This window comes from Mobula birostris, chromosome 5 (genome assembly GCF_030028105.1).
Source record: "Mobula birostris isolate sMobBir1 chromosome 5, sMobBir1.hap1, whole genome shotgun sequence".
NCBI classification, from domain to species: domain Eukaryota; kingdom Metazoa; phylum Chordata; class Chondrichthyes; order Myliobatiformes; family Myliobatidae; genus Mobula; species Mobula birostris.
The window spans coordinates 101,247,684-101,265,337 of NC_092374.1; the positions used below are offsets into that span (position 1 = coordinate 101,247,684).

The 17,654-nt window shown below is 48.1% G+C and overlaps 2 protein-coding genes across 2 annotated transcripts in view; one reads left to right on the top strand and one right to left on the bottom strand.

Moving 5' to 3' along the window:
• LOC140198392 (rhodopsin kinase GRK1-like) overlaps window positions 1-17,654 on the top strand; it is a 569,956-nt gene that overhangs the window by 346,456 nt on the left and 205,846 nt on the right. The gene's annotated exons all lie outside the window — the stretch shown is intronic.
• The window catches only part of LOC140197927 (macrosialin-like), a 32,194-nt gene continuing 22,385 nt past the window's right edge, over window positions 7,846-17,654 (bottom strand). Inside the window, exons 4-5 of the mRNA XM_072258544.1 lie at window positions 9,187-9,360; window positions 7,846-8,847 (exon numbers count right to left, since the gene is read on the bottom strand). Of these exons, the coding sequence (XP_072114645.1) occupies window positions 8,708-8,847; window positions 9,187-9,360 (314 nt within the window). The 3' untranslated portion in view covers window positions 7,846-8,707. The remainder of the gene's footprint in view (window positions 8,848-9,186; window positions 9,361-17,654) is intronic.

Here is a 17,654-nt window from a genome sequence, read left to right on the forward strand (position 1 = left end):
TGTTTTGTGTCTTCATACTGAGGCCCTTGTCGGTCATGAGTTGACCATGGATAATGCGTCCTAGCTGTCTAGAGACACAAGAATGGGTAGCCCGTGTAGCAAGCTCCCCCTCTCCATGTGTCTGATGAACCCAAAGGAAAGATAGAGACCGATACAGTTTGGCACCAGCAGTTGCCAGTCAGCATTCAATTCAACATAGAATTGTTTTAGGATCTCCAGCTCCATCTTTTTTTCTTCTGGGTTTACTCCCGAAGCCTTCCTCATGAGTGGGTATAGCCGCAGGGCAGCAGAGGTTTGAGATGAAAGTTTTCCTTCTCCTAGCTGAGCTGCCAACCATGGCTGATGAGCCCCATCTGCCCAAAGTGACTGGTTTTAAGGAGCCAGAAACCCACCTTTGCCCCTTCTCCCATCAGTAGAAACAGTACCACCGGGCTTAGTAGCCACACGTGAAGGCCAGGAGCTGGACTTGGTTGTCAGAGGCTCTTTGAGGTGCACACCATTGAAAGCATTTAATAGGTAGTGGAAGTTTGTCCCAATACAGTGTTAGAGAACTTGTGGAGAGTTTTAGAAAACTACTAAGGAAGCAGGGAAATCAAAGAGCTGTCAGTTTACCAGTAACGGACTGGTAGTGTAGTGGTATTCTCACTGATCTTTGAGGTGAGTGGCCCCAGGGTCGAATCCTTACACACTTCCCATCTCTACTGGGCTGAGCTTGGAGCCAGCAACTAAGCCTGATAAAACATCTTTAAACACTAGAGAAACAGCAAGGACACTGCCCAGCGCACCACGAGGCTGGAGAGGAAAATCAGTTTACCAGTGGTGTTGGGAAAAAATTGGAATCTTTCCTAGGAAGGGAATAGACAGTATGCAGGTCTAAAAATAGTCAGTTTCATCTTCAAAAAGGAAACATTTTGTTTATGCAGCCTTATTGAACTCTGCAGAGCTGGGCTGAAAAGTGGCAGTCCGAGCTCAATTGGAGAAGTGTGAAGTGTCTCACTTTGGCAGGATACAGGGTTACAGACAGGAGTCTTCGCCATGTGGAGGAACAGGGGGATCTTGAGGTCCACGTTCATTGATCCCTCAAGGTTGCCTTACAAGTTGACAGGGTGGTTAAGAAGGTGTGTGGTGTGTTGGCCTTCATTGGATGCGAGGGTATGTTGCATGCAGCTCTAAAAGCAATGGTCAGACCACACTTGGAGTATTGTGGTCAGTTCCGGTCACTCCATTATAGGAAGGATGTGGAAGATTTAGAGAGGGTACAGAGGATGCTGCCTGGTTCAGGGAACATGTCTTGTGAGGATAGGTTCAGCAAGGAAGGGCTTTTCTCTTTGGAGTGAAGGAGAGTGGGGGGGGGGGGTAACATGATAGAGGTGTACAAGATTATTAGAGCCATAGATCAAATGGACAGCAGTGCCTTTTTCCCAGGGGCAATACAAGAATATAAGTGAGTATAATTTTAAGATCATTGGAGGAAAGGATAGGGGAGATGTCAGAGGTAGATTTTTTTTATATAGAGTGTTGTCAGGGGCGGTGGTAGGGGCAGATATGTTAAGAGATAAACACGTGGATGAAAGAAAAATGGAGGTCTATATGGAAGGGAATGGTTAGATTAATCATGGAGTAGGTTAAAAGGTTGGCGAAATGTTGTGGGCCGGTCCTTTATTGGTCTTTGTTCTATATTGAATTTTTGAAGGGAGCTTAGGCAATGGTGATATAGTTAATCAGGAGTTTCAGTAAGGCTGTGTGTAATACACAAAAAGTATGGGATTGGGGAATATGGAGTCAGAGAATGAATCATTAAAGGAGAAGGCACTGGAAATAATCAGGAGGTCAGGCAGCACCAGGTCATGGTTTGCTGCACTGACAGGTCTTCCTCTCCAACCTCCTGTGTGTTTCCGGCACCTTCTGTTCTTATTTTAGATTCCAGCCATCTACAAGTTTTTGATTTGCATTTGCGGGTCGGGGAGGCTGCTTGATTGCGGGATGACAAATCCTGGGTGGGGGGAGAAAAGGTATACATTCCCAGAACAGAGAGGTTGGCTGGGATGTTCCTCAGGGATCTGCAAACAATGTCACTGCTCACTGCAAGAGGTCAGACTTTGGAATCAAGAGCACATATTCTGCATTGGGATTTCTGCCAGCTTGTTCCCAGGGAAATGCAACAAATTCAACCAGAATAAAAGGACAGAGGTTTAATATGCTGGTTTGTTCTGTAACTTCAAAACATTAAGCTAATTGAGAGGAAGACTAAGGAGTGCGAAATGTGTTTACTTTAAGCAAGGTGCACACATATCAGGTTATAGCATCATCATGTGTGCAATTCACATATTTTTACATAAAACCTGTAATGAATTATTTCAATGAACAAAACAGTTTCTCAACAATGCATTTACAACATTAATCACATTGAATACACAATAGGTACAAGCAAGGATATTAGATTATGAAGACACGCAGTCCTCTTTTATTGTCATTTAGTAATGCATGCATTAAGAAATGATACAATATTCCCCCGGTGTGATATCACAAAACACAAGACAGACCAGGACTGAAAAAACTAACAAAACCACATAATTATAACATATAGTTACAACAGTGCAACAATACCATAACTTGATGAAGAAGTCCATGAGCACAGTAAAAAGTTCAAAGTCTCTCAAATGTCCCACATCTCACACAGACGGGAGAAGGAAGAAAAACTGCCCCTGCCATGCCCGACCACAATCCGACTGAGTCATCCGAAAACTTCGAGCCTCTGATCAGCTCTCCGACACCGAGTACTGAGCGCCATCTCTGTCCGAACGATTCGACCTCAATCTCGGTGGCCAACAGCAGGCAAAGCCGGGGATTTTGAGGCCTTCCCTCCGGAAGATTCCCGACCGCGCAGTAACAACAGCAGCGAACTGGCGTTTCAGAAATTTCTCCAGATGTTCCTCTGTGCTTTCACATCCGTCTTCATCAAATCAGAGTTGTCCGCAGCCGCTATTTAATGGATATGATATAATTTTTCACCGGAGGGCTGCGCATGCGCGCGGCGTGCTTTCTGTCCTCCCGCCTAAATGGAATTTGAGGGGTGACAATTTTTTCCAACTTTGACCGCCATCATCAAGAGGCGTTTGCTCAAGAAGGCGCATCCATCGCTAAAGACCCTCACCGTCCAGGACATGCTCTCTACCATCGGAGAGGAGATGCACTTCATTAGGAGTTCAAGGAGATTTGGTGTGTCACAGATTACTACCAATGCGCTGCTGCGAGCATTCTGACAGGCTGCATCACTCTCTGGTACACGGGCACCAATGCAGAGGATCAAACAAAAAGCTGCAGAAGACTGTGAACTCAGCCACCTCACCTCCATCATGGGCACTAGCCTTCCCACCATCGATGCCACTTTCCTTAGGCAATGCCTCAAAACGGCAGTATCCATCACTGAAGACCCTCACTGTCCAGAACAAGGCCTCTTCTCATTACTACCATCAGAGAGGAGATACAGGAGGCTGAAGCCCCACATTCAATGTTTTACAACATTGTAAATCTGCCATCAGATTTCCAAATGGTCCATGAACACTTCCTTGTTATTCCTTTTTAGTTCACACTTTATTTTATAATTTTCACTAATTATAAAATAATTACTGCTGCAAAACAACACATCTGTTGTTGTATAGAGAGAGATAATAAGCCTGATTCTGATATCTGGAAGTTGGTGCCAGAGGAGGTGATGGAATTAGATGCAGTCAGTGTTTAGAGGATTTAGACAGGCAAAGCACAAAGGATACACTTCAAATGTGGGCAAAAAGGGTCAGAATGGACATGGCAGGCTGAATGGCCTGTATCTGTGCAGTACTATATTACAGGAGGATGTAACTTATGGAGAAATCATGGTAAAAAGAACTAGGACAATGGTAAGTGTAGTTTGTACATTGTGGGAGTAAGAAGAGGGAGATGGATGGCTGGCACAGTTTGAGTCTAGGTGTGGCAGAGAGATCGCAGCCTGCAGGAAAGGCTGTCGCACTGTACCCAGACTTTATGGAGAACGCAAGTACTCGGCTTTATTTCTAGCAGACGCTGGAAATCATCGTGAAGAACCCTCACCGTCCAGGACATGCCCTGTTATTGCTACCATCGGGGGGGGGGGGCGCCGGGGAGGCACAGGAGCCTGAAGGCACACACTCAATGTTTTAGACACAGCTTCTTCCCCTCTGCCATCAGATTTCTGAGCACCAGTGAACCCGTGAACACTACCTTTCTACTTTGCTCTCTGTTTGTACTTGTTTTTGTATTTACTGTAACTTAAATATTTTTAAAAATACATTATACTGTACCGCTGCCACAAGACAAATTTCACAACACACCAGTGATAATAACCTTGATTCTGAGAACACCGAACACAGTGCACGATTTCTTTCCCTTATAGGTTCCTTCTCTCTTCGTCCTATCACCTCCCAGCTCCTCATACCACCCTTCTCCCCCCACCTATCCACCTTCCCCAGATATCACTCATCCATCGCCGGACCCCCTCCTTACCAGGCCTGAAGGGACTCAGCCCAAAATGGCAACTGTTTGTTCTGCTTAACGTTACTGTATTATGGTGAATTCAACCTAAAAGCTACATAACTCTTGCATGGCAAATAGCAATCAGAATGTGTACGCCTGTCATTTTTACTCGAAACCGGCGTTTTCAAAATTATCTGACGTAGCGTGGACGTAGCCTAAGACATAAAGGTGTGAGTGTTCCTTTAAGGGAAAGCTAGTACTGTTACTTGTACGAACACTGACGTACCTATGCTAATTTACTGTTCACCAGGAAACAATAACTCACACCAGTATAAACTTAGATCAAATTGTATTGACAAAATATAGCAAAATAATACTATATAATACAAAATAATCAAAGGGCCGAATTTATTTTGTGTGTGTATGCGTGAGCACGTACCTATAACATGCACATTATCATTGGAGCTCATTATTGCATTATCAATCCAGTTTGTTTCACTTCATTTACTCACAGTACTGAAACGGTTTTGTCTGAAAACCCAGTCCAAGCAAAACAAACCATGCTATGTCGAAGGAAAAGGGTGTCAAACTTTCTCCAATGTCTTGTGCTAACTTAAAGTTATCTGCACAGTCTCTGTGAGACCATTGTCTGCATGAGGATTTTCCATTATCTATCCTTCAAAGTGGGCTGTGAGCATTTCACCACATTCTGCTCTGTTCATTGTCCATCTCTATTCTCCTTCTTCGTTCCCACTCTCTCTGAAGAATGGCTCCCTGACTTCTTCCCCATGCTCTTGCTAGAATGTTCCCGAGACAAATCCTATTGGCTAATTCAACAAGCCTAACTTAACTGAGTTGTTATTTTAAACAGCAAAAATTAAATGCTCGATTGTACAGTGTAACTGAAGGAACACTTATTGCATTTTAAGAAAATCTACAGAAAATAAAATACCCACAGCATAACTATTAATAACATAAAGCGTGGTCTTAAACCAAGGTATTACATAGATACTGCCTGATCTGCTGACTCCCTCCAGCTGTGTGTGAGTGTGCATACATACAGGGGTTGTATTAAGCCAGACTCAGACCTTAGGGAGACCAGCACGCAGGGTTTGTCAGACGCATGTGCGTGGAGGGGAATACCCAGGGTGTGGGGGATTCTACTTGGGGAATGGAAGGATCCAGCTGAGTCACTTTCCCTGAGAGACAAAGCTGAAGGAAGACCTAATAGAGGTAGTCACAGTGACAAAGGGATTGATGGAGATGGGAAGGGTGTTTGCATTTATGGTATAGAGTCATAGAAAACTACAACACAGAAACAGGCTCTTCAACCCATCTTGTCCATGCAAACCATTTACACTGCCTAGTCCCATTATCCTGCACCCGGACCATAGTCCTCTGATCCATCTACCTATCCAAACCTACCTTCAATGTTGAAATTGAAATTGCATCCACCATTTGCACTGGCAACTCGTTTCACACTCTCACCACCCTCTGAGTGAAGAAGTTTCCCCTCATTTCCCCTTTTACCCATGACCTCTAGTCTTTCCCAACCTCAGTGGAAAAAGCCTGCTTGCATTTCACCTATCTATACACTCATAATTTTGTATACTTCTTTGCCTCACTTCTAAAGACTCTGTGTCCATCTCCCAAGTAAATACAATGCGTAGCTGTTTGCATGCGACAGCAGCCACACCCCAGGCAACGGCTTCAACAAGCCGGCTAAACCAGGTGAGGGTAGCTGACGGGTCTCAAACCCTCGGTGAGATAGGGAGTTGTCTATCCCAGCATGTGAAGACAGACTCCGGCGGATTGAGCGGACGAGACCAATGGAAGGTCCAACGGTCAAGAAGGAGGTCTCTGCAAGCGTCGTGGAACGTGTAGAGAACAAGACACAGAAGATGTCCTGGTCATCCACTGCGCCTAGTCCCATCTCCAGCCGTCTCTACTCTGTCTTGCCGTTGGATCCAGATGGGAATTGGGAAGAGAGAGTGGGGCTGACACTGCGCAACTCTCCCTCACTTAAATCCAAATCACACGCTAGTCTTGACACCATCATAATGGTGTCGAGGTCCTCTTCAACGTCAACGGTGGATGAATATCAATCCAATACAATGCAAAAAATTCATTTAACATCTCCTTCACCTCTTTTGGCTCCACACATGGATTACCATTCTGATCTTCCAGAGACCGGTTTTGTCCCTTGCAATCCTTTTGCTCTTAACATATCTGTAGAAGTCCTTAGGATTCTCCTTCACCTTATTTGCTGGAACAATTTCATGCAACTTTAGTCCTCCTGATTTCTTTCTTAAGTGTTTTCTTGCATTTCTTATACTCCTTGGGTATCTCATTTGTTCCTAGCTGCCTGCACTTGCTATGTGGATCCTTCTGTTTCTTAACCACAATCTCTTGGAAAAAAATGTTCCTAAACATGTTATCGCTGCCTTTTATTCTGACAAGCACATATAAGCCTTGTACTCTCAAAAGTTCACTTTTGAAGGCCTCAAACTTTTCAAGTACACTTTTGCCAGAAAACAGCCTGTCCCAATCCACACTTGCCAGATCCTTTCTGATACCATCGAAATTGGCCTTGCTCCAGTTTACAATCTCAACCCACAGACCAAACTTATCTTTTCCATATTTACCTCAAAGCTATTGACATTATGATCACTAGAGCAAAGCGTTGCATCACACAAACATCTGTCACCTGCCCTGTCTCATTCCCTAAAAGGAGATTAAGCATTGCACTCTCTCTCATTGAGACTTTACATACTGATTCAGGAAACATTCCTAAACACATTTGACCAACTCTATCCCATCTAGTCCTTTTACACTATGGAAGTCCCAGTCAATATGTGGAAAGTTAAAGTCATCTTCTATAACCACCTTATGTTTCTTGCAACAGCCTGCAATCTCTCTACAAATTTGTTCCTGTAATTCCCATGGTGTTCTGAAATATAGCACCATTAATGTGGTCATACATTTCTTATTTCTCAGTTTCCCCCAGAAAGCCTCAATAGATGAGTTCTCCAGTGTGTCCTGACTACGCACTCAAGTGACATTTTCCCTAACTGGTAACACCAACCCTCCCCCTGTAATTTCTCCCACTCTATCCTGCCTAAAACAGCTAATGTCCTAATTGGCCAGTGGCCCTGCTCTGAATTCACACGGTCCAATGAGATGGCTTGGTCAGTGGCACACCCCTTATTCACACTGCAACAGGATTGGTTGGTGAATGGCCCCGCTGAATTGCAGCCCTAAACCGGGCAAGGTTTTGGTCCTGAGGCCAGAAGGATGCTGCTCTGCTACCCCGTAGCTCATAAGTTGGGGTAGCAGAGAAAAAGACACAGAAACAATTGGGTGCAGAAGTTTACCATTTTTATTACAAACACAATTTTGAAGATAGTTGGAGTTGGGTTTGACTGACCCTGGCTGTCCTCTGGCACAACAGTCCTGCCCCTCCCTCCTAGGACATGCCTCTCCGATTCCATTAGTCCCTCCCTACACCCCCACCCATCGCTACCTCTCTTTGCACCATGTGAGCCCCGGAGCCCCTCCCCGCTCCTCTCCAGGGAGGATGTCCTGGGGTCTGCAAATTAAAGGGTGGGTCAAAAAGAGGTGGTGTGCTGCACAGCAGGTCACTCAGCCCATTGTGCTAGCCCTGATGTGCTGCTTTTAGTCCATTTTATTCCTACCCCTTCACCACCCCATCTCACCCCAACACTACCCTTTCCAATCTCAATTCCCCACCCCGCTACCACTGAGCTGAGAAAGGGCTCCAGAGTGGAGGGCTGGGGCAGGAGAAGACAGAACACAAACAGTGCCAGTAGCCAGTGCTCTCATTGTTGATTCTTTAGACATTAAATCTCCACCCCCCCCACCCCACCCCCACCCAACACACAATTGAAAATAGCAGGCACTGAGAGTTGGAATGGGGCGGAGGGGCAGGATAATGGATGGGGAGGGAGGAGAGATCGTTCCTGAACAATGCCCCCTGCAAAATAAAGCAAACCAAAGCACACACGCACACAGTCCGAGTTCAGACCTGGTTGATCTGCTTTCTGATCACTTGACACATCAACACGCGAAGGAGAAATAGTCCCAGGTCCTAGCACGGGAAGCCCCCCCCCCCCCCCATTCCATCATCCTCATACCCCAACAGAAGTTGCTCTAACAGTGGCACCCCTGCCCAGGGGACTGTCCAGGCCAGGTGCGGTCAGAGGCTCTGGTAGCCAGCAGGGCTACGCTTCCGGCAGATCAGGTAGATGATAATGATGATGATGATCAGCAGCAACAGCAAGACCACCACCACGATGGCAACTACGGGCAGCTTGTGGTCCTGAGGGCAGACGTCAGCTGCGGGCACAGGCATAGGTTCAATACAGCAGCAGTAACACCCTGCCCGAAAAGCCAGCACCTATTCCCTCTCCATCCCACACCTACCTACAACCTGAACCCTCCCCCTTCCCATTCATGATCACCCCTACCAACCCCCAAACACCCCCTCCCCATTCATGATCACCCTACCCATCCTGCTACTCTACCCCCCTGCACCCTCCCAGTCTCCAACCCCACATTCCCTACCCATTCAATGCAACTTTTCTCTCCCTCCCTTGTCCTCACCACCTCTTCCCCTCACCCACTAATACTTCCAGCCCAGTCCTGTGACCCCCCCCCACCCCCTACCCTGAATACCTGGGCCGAAGGTCTGTGTTCTGGGGACTTCAAAGACCTGCACCTCCTGGTCCACAAGATCAACCCAGAAGGTGCGCCCGGCTTCCAGCGAGAGGTTGGAGCACCGTGAGCAGTGGCCGAGCGCCGTCTCCATCACCATCAGTGCCGCATTGTTCGCCACGAACTTTGTGGATACTGTGAGAACAACCGGGAAAATGTAAGACCCAAGGCCCCGTCCCCTAGCTCTCTGTTTCCTGTGACTGTGGGCTGCCTCAGAGCCAGGTTGGTTCAGGGCCTGGAAAAGTCCATCCAAAACAAGCAATCCCTTGTGTCCAGCTCCCACTCTCTGTCTGTCCCTCCCTATATCTCTCTCCCTACCCTTTCCTCCAGACCTCTTTCTCTCTTCCTGCCCACCCTCTAAAAGAATAGTGTGTTGGGGGGGTCGCATTGAAATCTACTGAATATTGAAAATCCTAGATAAGAGTGAATGCAGAGAAGATGGCGAAGATCCTGAGGGGCAGGATTTATGAACATTTGGAGAGGCATAATATGATTAGGAATTGTCAGCTGGCTTTGTCAAAGGCAGATCGTGCCTTACGAGCCTGATTGAATTTTTTGAGGACGTGACTAAACACGTTGATAAAGATAGAGCCATAGATGTAGTGTACATGGATTTCAGCAAAGCATTTGATAAGGTACCCCATGCAAAGCTTATTGAAAAAGTAAGGAGGCATGGGATCCAAGGCTTTGTGGATACAGAATTGGCTTGCCCACAGAAGGCACAGAGTGGTTGTAGATGGAGATTGGTGACCAATGGTGTGCCTCAGGGATCTGTACTGGGACCCCTTCTCTTCGTGATTTTTATAAATGATCTGGATAAGAAAGTGGAGGGATGGGTTAGTAAATTTGTTGATGACACAAAGGTTAGGGGTGTTGTGGATAGTGTGGAGGACTGTCAGAGGTTACAGCGGGACATTCATAGGATGAAAAACTGGGCTGAGAACTGGCAGATGGAGTTCAACCCCCATAAGTGTGAGGTGGAACACACATCAAAGTTGCTGGTGAGCACAGCAGGCCAGGCAGCATCTCTAGGAAGAGGTACAGTCAACGTTTCGGGCCGAGACCCTTCGTCAGGATTAACTGAAGGAAGAGCTAGTAAGAGATTTGAAAGTGGGAGGGGGAGGGGGAGATCCAAAATGATAAGAGAAGACAGGAGGGGGAGGGATGGAGCCAAGAGCTGGACAGGTGATTGGCAAAAGGGATATGAGAGGATCATGGGACAGGAGGCCCAGGGAGAATCAAAAGAGGGAGGGGGAGAAAACCCAGAGGATGGGCAAGGGGTATAGTCAGAGGGACAGAGGGAGAAAAAGGAGAGAGAGAGAGAAAGAATGTGTGTATATAAATAAATAATGGATGGGGTACAAGGGGTAGGTGGGGTATTAGCGGAAGTTAGAGGTCAATGTTCATGCCATCAGGTTGGAGGCTACCCAGATGGAATATAAGGTGTTGCTCCTCCAACCTGAGTGTGGCTTCATCTTTACAGTAGAGGAGGCCGTGGGTAGACATGTCAGAATGGGAATGGGATGTGGCATTAAAATGTGTGGCCACTGGGAGATCCTACTTTCTCTGGCGGACAGAGCATAGATGTTCAGCAAAGCGGTCTCCCAGTCTGCGTCGGGTCTCGCCAATATATAGAAGGCCACATCGGGAGCACCGGACACAGTATATCACCCCAGCCCTTCCAGTGAGGCGACACTTCACCTGTGATGGAGAGAAGGTGAAAACGACAGGGAGAGGGATGGAAAGTACGTGGAAACAACAGGGAGGGACAGGGAGAAACCATGCAAATGACGCGGAGGGACGGAGCGATGGTGAAAACGATGAGGAGGGACGAAGAGATGGTGAAAACGACGAGGAGGGACGGAGAGAATGTGAAAATGACAGGGAGGGACGGAGAGAACGTAAAAACGAAGGGACGGAGAGATGGTAAAAACGACAGAGGGAGGGATGGAGAGAAGGTGAAAACGGGCAGGGATGGAGAGAAGTTGAAAATTACAGGGGGAGAGAAGGAGTTAAGGTGACAATGACAGGAGGAGGGACGGAGAGAAGGTGAAAATGACAGGTGGAGAGAAGGAGAGAATGTGAAAATGACAGGTGGAGAGACGGAGAGAAGGTGAAAACGACAGGGAAAGAGATGGAGAGAAGCTGAAACCGACAGGGGAGGGACAGAGAGTTGGTGAAAACGACAGGGAGGGACAGAGAGAATGTGAAAACAATGTGAGGGGCAGAGAGAACGTGAAAAAGACGGAGGGACGGAGAGAAGGTGAAAATGACAAGGAGGGATGGAGAGAACGTGAAACAACAGGGTAGGGAAGGAGAGAAGGTGAAAACGACAGGGAGGGACAGAGAACATGAAAATGACGGAGGGACAGAGAGAAGGTGAAAACGACATAGAGGGACAGAGAAAACGTGAAAACGACGGAGAGGGACGGAGAAAAGGTGAAAACGACAGAGGGACAGAGAGAACGTGAAAACGATGGGGAGGCACGGAGAGAAGGGGAAAACGACAGAGGAGGGATGGAGAGAAGGTGAAAACGGGGAGAGATGGAGAGAAGGTGAAAATGACAAGAGGGACACAGTGAAGGTGAAATTGACGGGGAGGGATGGAGAGAAGGTAAAAATGATGGGGAGGGATGGAGAGAAGGTGAAAATGGCAGGGGATGGACAGAGAGAACGTGAAAACGACAGGGACAGAGAGAACATGAAAATGATGGGGAGGGATGGAGGGACTGAAAACGACAGGGGAGAGATGGAGAAAAGGTGAAAACGACAGCGGAGGGACACAGAGAAGGTGAAAATGACGGGGAGGGACTGAGAGAAGATGAAAATGACAGGGAGGGATGGAGAGAAGGTGAAAATGACAGGGAGGGACGGAGAAACCGTGAAAACGATGGGGAGGGACGAAGCGATGTGGAAAACGACGAGAAGGGACAGAGAGATGGTGAAAATGACAGAGGGATGGCGAGAAGGTGAAAATGACAGGGAGGGACAGAGAAGGTGAAAATCACAGGGGAAGGGATGGAGAGAAGGTGAAAACGACATGGAGAGGGATGGAGAGAAGGTGAAAACTACGTGGTGGGATGGATAGAAGGTGAAAATCATGGAGGGACGCAGAGAAGGTGAAAACTACAGGGGAAGGGACAGAGAGAAGGTGAAATGATGGGGACAAACGGACAGAAGGTGAAAATGATGGGGAGAGATGGAGAGAACGTGAAAACGACATGAGGGACAGAGAGAACGTGAAATCAATGGGGAGGGACGGAGTGAATGTGGAAATGATGGGGAGGGACGCAGAGAAGGTGAAAAAGACGAAGGACAGAGAGGTGGTGAAAACGACAGAGGGAGAGAGAACATGAAAACGACGGGGAGGGACGGAGAGAAGGTGAAAACGACAGAGGGACAGACAACATGAAAACGATGGGGAGGGACGGAGAGAAGGTGAAAACAACTGGGGAGAGACGGAGAGAAGGTGAAAACGACAGCGGAGGGACACAGAAGGTGAAATTGACGGGGGAGGGATGGAGAGAAGGTGAAAATGATGGGGAGGGATGGAGAGAAGGTGGAAACGACAATGAGAGGGATGGAAAGAACGTGAAAATGACAAGAAGGGACAGAGAGAATGTGAAAATGATGGGGAGGAATGGAGAGATGGTGAAAATAGCAGGGGGAGAGACAGAGAGAATGTAAAAATGATGGGGAGGGATGGAGAGATGGTGAAAAAGACAGAGGGACGGAGAGAAGGTGAAAATGATTTCAGAGGGACGGAGAGAAGGTGAAAACGATGGGGGAAGGATGGATATAACATGAAAACGATGGGGAGAGATGGAGAGAAGGTAAAAATGACGGGGGGGCGGAGATAACATGAAAACGACAGGGACAGAGAAAACGTGAGAACGATGGGGAGGGACAGAGAGACTGAAAACGACGGGAGGGATGGAGAGAAGATGAAAACAACGGGGAGAGACAGAGAGAAGGTGAAAACAATAGCGGAGGGACACAGAGAAGGTGAAAATGTTGGGGAGAGACAGAAAAATGGTGAAAAAGACAGGGAGGGACAGAGAGAAGGTGAAAACGACGGGGAGGGACGGAGAAGGTGAAAATGACGGGGAGGGATAGATATAACATGAAAACCACAGGGGGAGAGATGGAGAGAAAGTGAAAACGACGGGGAGGGACAGAGAAGGTGAAAACGACGGGGAGGGATGGATATAACATGAAAACGATGGGGAGAGATGGAGAGAAGGTGAAAACAATGGGGAGAGACAGAGAGAAGGTGAAAACAACAGCAGAGGGATACAGAGAAGGTGAAAATGATGAGGAGAGACAGAAAAATTGTGAAAATGACGGGGAGGGACAGAGAGAAGATGAAAATGACAGGTGGAGGGATGGAGAGAAGGTGAAAATGACGGGGAAGGATGGCGAGAAGATGAAAACGACAGGGAGAGGAATGGAAAGAACGTGGAAACGACAGGGAGGGACAGAGAGAAACCGTGAAAATGCCGGGGAGGGACAGAGCGATGTGGAAAACAACGAGGAGGGACGGAGAGATGGTGAAAATGACGAGGAGGGACAGAGACAATGTGAAAACGACAGGGAGGAATGGAGAGAAGGAGAAAATGACATCGGACAGATGGAGAGAAGGTGAAAACAGAGAGATGGAGTGAAGGTGAAATGGACAGGGAGAAGGTGAAAATGACAGGGAGGGATGGAGAGAAGGTGAAAATGACGGGGAGGGATGTAGAGAATGTGAGAATGACAGGGAGGGACAGAGAGAAGGTGAAAATCACAGGGGAAGGGATGGAGAGAAGGTGAAAATGACATGGGGAGGAACGGAGAGAAGGTGTAAACAACGTGGTGGGATGGAGAGGTGAAAATCACAGGGAGGGACGGAGAGAAGGTGAAAATGATGGGGAGGGATGGAAAGAAGGTGAAAACGACAGGGAGTGGATGGAAAGAACGTGGAAACGACAGGGAGGGACAGAGAGAAACAGTGAAAATGACGGGGAGGGACGGAGCGATGTGGAAAACAATGAGGATGGACAGAGAGATGGTGAAAACGAGGAGGGACAGAGAGAATGTGAAAACGACAGGGAGGAATGGAGAGAAGGTAAAAACGGAGAGACGGAGAGAAGGTGAAAGGGACAGGGCGAAGGTGAAAATGACGGAGAGACGGAGAAAAGGTGAAAATCGCAGGGGAATGGACAGAGAGAAGGTGAAAACGACAGGGGAGAGATGGAGAGAAGGTGAAACTGACAATGGGAGGGATGGAGCAAAGGCGAAACCGACGGGGAGGGATGGAGAGGTGAAAATGACAGGAGGGACAGAGAGAAGGTGAAAATGATGGGGAGAGACAGAAAGATGGTGAAAATGATGGGGAGGGACAGAGAAAACGTGAAAATGACAGGGGGTGGGATGGATAGATGGTGAAAACAAAGAGGAGGGATGGAGAGAAGGTGAAAATCATGGGGAAAGATGGAGAGAAGGTGAAAATGACGGGGAGGGATGGATCGATGTGGAAAACGACGAGGAGGGACAGAGAGATGGTGAAAACGACGAGGAGGGACAGAGAGAATGTGAAAACGACGGAGGAATGGAGAGAAGGTGAAAACAGAGAAACGGATAGAAGGTGAAAGGGACAGAGCGAAGGTGAAAATGATGGAGGGATGGAGAGAATGTGAAAACGTCAGGGAGAGACAGAGAGAAGGTAAAAATCACAGGGGAAGGGACGGAGAGAAGGTGAAAATGACAGGGGGAGGGACGGAGAGAACGTGAAAACGACAGGGGTGGGACGGACAGATGGTGAAAACGAAGAGGAGGGATGGAGAGAAGGTGAAAATCAGGGGGAAAGATGGAGAGAAGGTGAAAATGACAGGAAAGAACGGAGAGAAGGTGAGAACAACGGAGAGATGGAGAGAAGGTGAAAATGACAGTGGGAGGGATGGAGCGAAGGCGAAAACGACGGGGAGGGACGGAGAAAAGGTGAAAATGACGGGGACGGACGGAGAGTAGGTGAAAACGACAGGGGGAGGAACGGAGAGAAGGTGAAAATGACGGGGAGGGATGGAGAGAAGGTGAAAACGACGGAGAGATGGAGAGAAGGGGAACACGACAGGGAGAGACAGAGAAGGTGAAAATGACGGGGAGGGATGGAGAGAAGGTGTAAATGATGGGGAGGGATGGAGAGAAGGTGATAAAGATGGGGAGGGATGGAGCGAAGATGAAAACGATGGGAAGAAGAGATGGAGAGAAGGTGAAAACGACAGGGGGAAGTATGCAGTGAAGGCAAAAACGAAAGAGAGATGGTGTAAACGGTGAGGGACGGAGAGAAGGTGAAAATGACGGAGAGATGGAGAGAAGGTGGAAATGACGGGGAGAGATGGTGAGCTGGTGAAAACAACGAGGAGGGACAGAGAGAATGTGAAAATAACAGGGAGGAATGTAGACAAGGTGAAAACGACATTGGATGAATGAAGAGAAGGTGAAAACAGAGAGATGGAGAAAAGGTGAAAGGGACAGGGAGAAGGTAAAAATGACGAAGGGATGGAGAGAAGGTGAAAATGACAGGGCGACGGATGGAGAGAACCTGAAAACAATGGGGAGGGACGGAGAGAAGGTGAAAATGACGGGGAGGGACAGAGAGAAGGTGAAAATGACTGGGACGGAGAGAAGGTGAAAATGACGGGGAGAGACGCCAAGATGGTGAAAATGACAGGGAGGGAAGGAGAGAAGGTGAAAACGATGGGGAGGGACAGAGAGAGAACGTGAAAATGATGGGATGGTATGGAGAGATGGTGAAAATTGCAGGGGGAGAGACGGAGAGTCTGCGAAAATGACGGAGGGACAGAGGTGGTGAAAACCACTGGGAGGGACGGAGAGATGGTGAAAACGACGGGGGGAGGAACGGAGAGAAGGTGAAAATGATGGGGACGGACGGAGTGAAGGTGAAAACTATGGGGAGAAGAGATGGAGAGAAGGTGAAAATGACAGGGGGAAGGATGGAGTGAAGGCAAAAACGACGGAGAGATGGTGAAAACGGTGAGGGACGGAGAGAAGGTGAAAACGACAGGGAGGGATGGAGAGAAGGTGAAAAAGATGGGGAGAAGGTGAAAATGACAGGGAAGGATGGAGTGAAGGCAAAAACAACGGAGAGATGGTGAAAATGGTGAGGGACGGAGAGAAGGTGAAAACGACGGGGAGGGACGGAGAGAAGGTGAAAAAGATGGGGAGGGATGGAGAGAAGGTGAAAAAGATGGGGAGAAGAGATGGGGAGAAGGTGAAAATGACGGGGAAGGATGGAGTGAAGGTGAAAGTGACAGGGAGTGGATGGAAAGAACGTGGAAACGACAGGGAGGGACAGAGAGAAACCGTGAAAATGACGGGGAGGGACACAGCGATGTGGAAAACGACGAGGAGAGACAGAGAGAATGTGAAAATCACAGGGGAAGGGATGGAGAGAAGGTGAAAACGACAGGGGAGAGATGGAGAGAAGGTGAAACCGACAGTGGGAGGGATGGAGCGAAGGTGAAACCGACGGGGAGGGATGGAGAGAAGGGGAAAATGACGGGAGTGTCATAGAGAAGGTGAAAATGACAGGGAGGAATGGAGAGAAGGTAAAAACAGAGAGACGGCGAGAAGGTGAAAGGGACAGGGAGGAGGTGAAAATGACAGAGGGACGGAGAGAAGGTGAAAATGACGGGGAGGGATGGAGAGAACATGAAAATGACAGGAAGGGACGGAGAGATGGTGAAAATGACAGGGGGAGGGACGGAGACTTGGTGAAAACGATGGGGAGGGACGAGAGATGGTGAAAACGGCAGGAGCAGGGAAGGAAAGATGGTGAAAATGACAAGGGATGGAGAGAATGTGAAAACAACAGGCAGGGACGGAGAGAAGGTGAAAATGATGGGGAGGGACTGAGAAAACGTGAAAACGACAGGGGTGGGATGGACAGATGGTGAAAACGAAGAGGGATGGAGAGAAGGTGAAAATCACGGGGAAAGACGGAGAGAAGGTGAAAATGACGGGGAAGAATGGAGAGAAGGTGAAAATAACGGAGAGATGGAGAGAAGGTGAACACGACAGGGAGAGAGGAGTTAAGGTGAAAATGACAGGAGGAGAGATGGAGAGAAGGTGAAAACGACAGTGGGAGGGATGGAGCGAAGGCGAAAACGACAGGGAGGGTCAGAGAAAAGGTGAAAATGATGGGGAGAGATGGAGAGAAGGTGGAAATGACGGGGAGAGACGCCAAGATGGTGAAAATGACAGGGAGGGAAGGAGAGAAGGTGAAAACGATGGGGAGGGACAGAGAGAGAACGTGAAAATGATGGGATGGTATGGAGAGATGGTGAAAATTGCAGGGGGAGAGACGGAGAGTCTGCGAAAATGACGGAGGGACAGAGGTGGTGAAAACCACTGGGAGGGACGGAGAG